Genomic DNA, 5,645 nt, shown 5'->3' on the forward strand with positions numbered 1-5,645 from the left:
ACAATAAAGTATATTATTATTATAGTGCTATGGTATATTCACTGTAGTAACTGGTTGGTGTCATTGCACTTACTAAGCCAAGGAAACCTTTTTGTACCTGTTTTCTGTATTTAAAAACCACGTTAAATACACAACAAAACTCTCCCTTACATTATCAAAATCTGCAATCCATCTAAGACATGGCAGAGATACACAATGCAGACTGGGAGGGTAGTTGGTGTGTCCTTTCTGTACGTAGTGAAGCAGGCATTACGGGAGAAAGGACACGACGCCCATTGCGACCTTGAGGATTACCTCAGCCTGGATTATAAACAAGCAGCTAGCAAGGACACCTCTACTACAGCTTATTTTCTTCACTGGGTTACACTCAGATGTTAGCAGCATTGTACAATAGGAGCTTACAGTATGTGGCTTACAGCTAAGGGACTCTAAAGAGCTTATGCAGTAGAGGAGCACTGTCCAGCAGCCCAGCTGGCTGAAGATTTCCCTGTGGCTGAGGAGGTGTTCAGATCTGCTGACTGTCTCACACAACGACATCTCATTACTTCCATGTACTCTACAGCTTCATCCTCTTCATCCTGGTTATTTGTCATACAGAGCTGCCGTGGTGTGATCCTTCTTTAGTGACAGCAGTACACATTCTGTTTAGTCCCTCTTTCTATTTATAATATACACTTTTTAAGATGGTGTTGACACAATTTAGGTTGAGCTACCATCTAGGCTTACATTCTGACTGATGTAAATTAGGCTTATTTTACATAAAAATATTTATAAACAAAACCGGGATAAGACATTCATAAGATGGCAAATTCTTGAAATGCTCTTGTTGATCAAGCTAAAATCACAACAGACAGCATATAGCTATGCTCTTGTAGCACAAAGCTAATGCAATGTCTGAACACTTCAAGTAGCCTTACGTCATTTGAAAATAGATATAGAACCGGTTCTGATTTGATTCTGATTCCGGAAACACATTTGAAGGCGTCACATTGGGCTTTGGAAAGCATTTTTCACCAGTTTCTGACATGTATGAACCAAACAACTAATCGATTCATTGAGAAAGTGAAAATCAACAGGTTAATAGATAATGAAAATAATCTTTAGCTGAAGCGCTAGTCTTAACTATTTGAAAATTGAACATTGATTAGTTTAAAATGCAAACTTAACTGCCCTTTTCAAACTTTAATAACTTAATGTATAATGGCATCACTTACTTATACCTTATACTTCTACTATACTGATGATCATCCATTTTACATTTTTCTAAACCAACAGCAGCTAATACCATCTATCTCATCCTGTTTACCTGTGCGTCTCTGTAGTACATCTCGTAGGCCTGGATGGTCTTGCGGCTGGCCTGGCTGCCATGGTAGACCACCGCGTTGAGCTCGGTCCAGGTTCTGAACTCCCTCTCCCAGTTGGGGATGGTTGAGAGCGGGGCGATGACCAGAAATGGGCCCTCAATGCCCTTCATGAAAATCTCATAGAGGAATGTAATGGACTGGATGGTCTTTCCTAGACCCATCTCGTCAGCCAAGATACAGTTACGTCTAGGACAAACGATGTGGACAGAGTGAATGAGAGACTCAAAACAAACGGATTGCATTTGTATTTCACTAAACTGGTAGAGACCCCAAAGCCCACATACCAGGTACCAAAGACTACTCCCGTCATGACATCATAACTTTTGCATGACTAAGTCGATCCATTTCCATGATCTAAAAGACCTTTTTTCCCCCTTTTAGTTTATTAATGCTGTTTTTGCAAAAGGGGTGAGCCAGTTGGTTTTCCACTCCAGCGATCTGACGCAAAAAATTTGTGAGACAAGCTGGAAAATACTTGATGCTATATTGCTGGAAAAGTGACCTGTCATATTTAGATTTGACTGGATTTTCCAGTCCAGAAATACAGCTCTGATATTTCAATGACATTCCAGAAAAGTTGTATTTACCCTCTTACAGTAAGATTTGTGCTCCTCAATGAAGATGTTTGTCTGAAGACTCTTACGGTACTATCAGAATAGTTTCTATGCAGAGATGGCGCCGGTGGGAAAACTTAAACCACACGATGCTACAGGGCCACTTAATGTCCACTATAATGTCCACTTAAGACGATTAAATGAGGTGCTATTGCATGTACAGCCCGGCAGCAGCAGTTAGGGACCAATTCTAACAAAATAAAGTTAATGGTGACTTACGAGTTGTACCAGTTGAAGGTCAGCCAGTTGAGGCCTTCCAGCTGGTATTCCCTGAGTGCGTTGCTGTTCCTGTATTCCCTGGAGCCCTCCAGCTTTTTCCAGTCGGCTGCAGGAGGCCGATCCTGGACGCACAAATTATTATTAGGGGTTACTTAAGAACATCAAGGTAAATTAAAACAGTGTGAGGACATAGATGTTTTAAAGGTTGCAGACGGGTGTGTTGTTCCACAGAAAAAAAACTATACATGGGACTGGAATCTTGTCATGCACTAAACTAATGACAAGTTGACCAACAGAGTCGTCAGGATTCATCGTCTGGGGAAGATGAATATCTGCCACAATCGGCCCAATAGCTGCGGAGCTGATTCTGTTAGTCCATCCCTCAAGCTGTGCTGCTAGCGTGGCAAAAGCATTACAAATCTATCTAAATAGAAAAATCAAAACACTGCTTCTGTGTGATGGAGAATTTCTAACATGGTCTTTAAGGAGAAACAGTAGGCAGCAGTTAAATAAACGGACACAGGCAGAGAAAGGAGTGATGGATGGAAAGACCACAGCCAGTCAGCCGCTTCTGTTCAGCATTAAACACACTGTTAGTGGTTTGGCCTGGCCGCAAGAAGCCAGGGGGTGTGGTGTGTGTGTGTTGTGGTGGTGTAGTGGACAGGAGAGTGTGCTAAGACCACAGAGACGTGGGCCCTGTGGAAGCAGCAGCTTAAGGGAGCTTGGCTACTAATCTGGATTGAGAGAAGAGCAGGGCAGTCAGGCCAACAACGCACAACAACACACACATTGCAACACGGCCTACTGGGAGGATGGGCTGGGAGACAGATAGCCACCAACGACAGAGCACACGCACACGCGCACACACACAGATACTTGCCACTCTCTTAGTGTTGGGTGTGCGTGCTGCAATGCGTTCATATTCCTCTATCTTGGACTGGTCGATGTCGGCCTTCAGCTCCCAGGTTGAGTCTTCGTAAGCCAGACTGCACCACTTCACCAGATATAAGGTCACCGTCTGCACACAGAGACAGGGAGGGAGGTAGGGAGGTGAGAGTGTGCGTGGAGAGGGAGAGAAGGCTAAAACCTATGAAAGATGACAGGAAGAGATCAAAGCACCTCTCCGTTTTCATCTGTGCTCTCTGAAACGTCCAGGACACGGTCCACCTCCACATAGTCCGGGTTAAAAGGCTCATCGTCCATCTGGGGAGAAAGCAAATGGAGTTTTACTGTTAGAAGCACAAAGACGGTTTTACGATAGGTCGGCTTACTGTGGGTATTAGGGTGAGGCCAAATGATTTCATGTTCTCAGTGTATGACTGGGGAAGAAATGGAATGTGTTCTGAGCATTTTCCATTTCATTTGGGCTACTTTTTCCATGTTCAAAAGGTTTAAGCTGTTGAACTATGTGAAATTCTGGGGCTCTCTCTGATCAGGGACACTTATTGTCCGTATAATGATGTTCTGTATCAACTTTAGTGAGATAATAAAGATAAAAAAAGACTGGAAACAAGTATCTATGAATGCTCCGTTATGACAAGAAAACAAAAACAAAAAATCAGATTTTCACACCTGTAAGAGCTTACCTCTGTTATGAAGCTGTTGAGCTGCTGCTGCTTGGCCTTAAACCTCTTCACCTTCTGGTGTATCCTCTTGTCCTTCTCTAGCTCCTCCAGATCTGCCCAGCGACAGTGGAGGTACGAACTGAGACACAACAGAGACGGAGACAGGTTAGCGGCGATTCAGTTCTCGACCACTATGTACCACATGTTTTGGATTCTGTTTATGCCCATTTTGAGAGAATCCCCAGGATGTTGACAAGCTGATATTGTTGCTTTTTGCTCTCTTCTGGCCAACTTATGCAAATGGAAGGAATCCTCCAACATGTAGACACTAAAGTATGTACTATTTACAACTGAGAAGATCGCCATTTAATTAAGGGATCAGCTACACCTCGCAACCATTTTTACTGTAGCTTTTGTGGCAAATTTGGATGCTCTCTTTTACATAATTGTGTATCATGTATGTCTACTAATGTAATTCATTTATGTTTTTGGGGAGATGTGGAAGATTGTTCAAAGAAGCAGTTTGCAGTGAAAGTGGAGGAAGAGCTGAAATTCTTGAAGATTTTTCGCTTTTGGACCATTAATCGGACAAAACACATTAGAGGACATAAAATGGGGTTTATAGGGTAAATGATTAATCAGTGCATCGAGAAAACAATCATTAGTTGCAGCCCTAGTCTAAAGTGTCAGTGTATCAGAGGGTGGTTTTATGGAGTTTAAAGAGCAGCGGCTGACTGCCACATGTAAACAATAAGGTTAGGGTTACGCCATTATTTTATGTGTGATTAGCTGCTCCCGTCCTAACTTAACAGGCCAAAACAGGAGAAAAATCGGCCATGAAGGCAAATGTTCAGCTTGTATTTTTATTATTATCTTCAGTAATAGGCCTAAAATCACAATCTATATAAGAAGAGACTAAAATCTGTTAAGAATGTCAGCCCACATTTATTTGCAGGCCACACGGTCGAATTTGTGTATTCGACATGCTGCTTAAATCTCATTTGATTGCAGTCTGAATAGACACAGATGAAATGTGTGCTAGCTAAACAAATGAGCACTATGACAGAAGCTGGACAGAAATACCATGGGTGTTTAGCAATACGACAGGATGTGACTGCTACTACCACTTTTGTGTTATTGATGCACCAGTGGCACAAATACATGACTCACCTCATGGTAACAGAAAGGGAATAAGGCTTTCAGGTTCAATATACTAAGCTTTTCATACTTATGGACACCATGGTGTGTGTGTGTTGAAAATAAGTGTTAAAAAAAAAAAAGAGAGAGAAGCCCTCTTGTGAAAGACAAAGGAGATGTAGAAAAAAATAGCACGTTACTCACAAGCCCTTGAACTTGACGTAGAACTCCTCCACCTCCACTTCATCCCCCGACTCCTGCTGAAAAGAAAAAAAAAGGTTAATAATCACAGCAAATATAGCAACTGCATAGTGAAAGAGCAGAAGTGGCTTGGCATTGTTATACAACATGTGGTTGAATTAGTGAAGTGGCGCAGAAGGAGCCTGCATACCAGTTTCACACTGACATGTCAGTCAACACTGAATCTCACTGCTTGACATCCTCGCACTGAGGGAACGTATTGTTTCATTCATATCTCGCCTGGCTCTCAGCTATTTGCTGGTTTGGTTACAACATAAAGGACGAATGTGAATGAAGGCTGAAGTAGATGGAATTTTTTAAAACATTTTAATGGGTTTTTTTTTGGGGGGGGGAGGGGAATAGGAACAAATTCAACTAAATTCTAGAAGCAGATTAATAGTCATAGTGTGTGAAAGGGGAAATACCAAAACAGTAGCTCTTTCAAGCACAGCCGTCCACTTCCATTCACCATTACTACTGCAACACACACACACACTCACTCCCTC

At 42.2% G+C, this 5,645-nt stretch overlaps 1 protein-coding gene across 1 annotated transcript in view; it reads right to left on the reverse strand.

The window, feature by feature from the left end:
• chd7 (chromodomain helicase DNA binding protein 7) overlaps positions 1–5,645 on the reverse strand; it is a gene marked incomplete at its 3' end in the record, with an annotated part of 52,051 nt that overhangs the window by 19,991 nt on the left and 26,415 nt on the right. Inside the window, 7 exon segments of the mRNA XM_035670904.1 lie at positions 98–104; positions 1,307–1,550; positions 2,198–2,319; positions 3,078–3,215; positions 3,317–3,400; positions 3,784–3,901; positions 5,104–5,159. Coding sequence (XP_035526797.1) covers positions 98–104; positions 1,307–1,550; positions 2,198–2,319; positions 3,078–3,215; positions 3,317–3,400; positions 3,784–3,901; positions 5,104–5,159 — 769 coding nt within the window.

Source organism: Morone saxatilis, unplaced genomic scaffold (assembly GCF_004916995.1).
Source record: "Morone saxatilis isolate NCDOM2014 unplaced genomic scaffold, NCSU_SB_2.0 Contig23, whole genome shotgun sequence".
Taxonomy (NCBI): Eukaryota; Metazoa; Chordata; class Actinopteri; family Moronidae; genus Morone; species Morone saxatilis.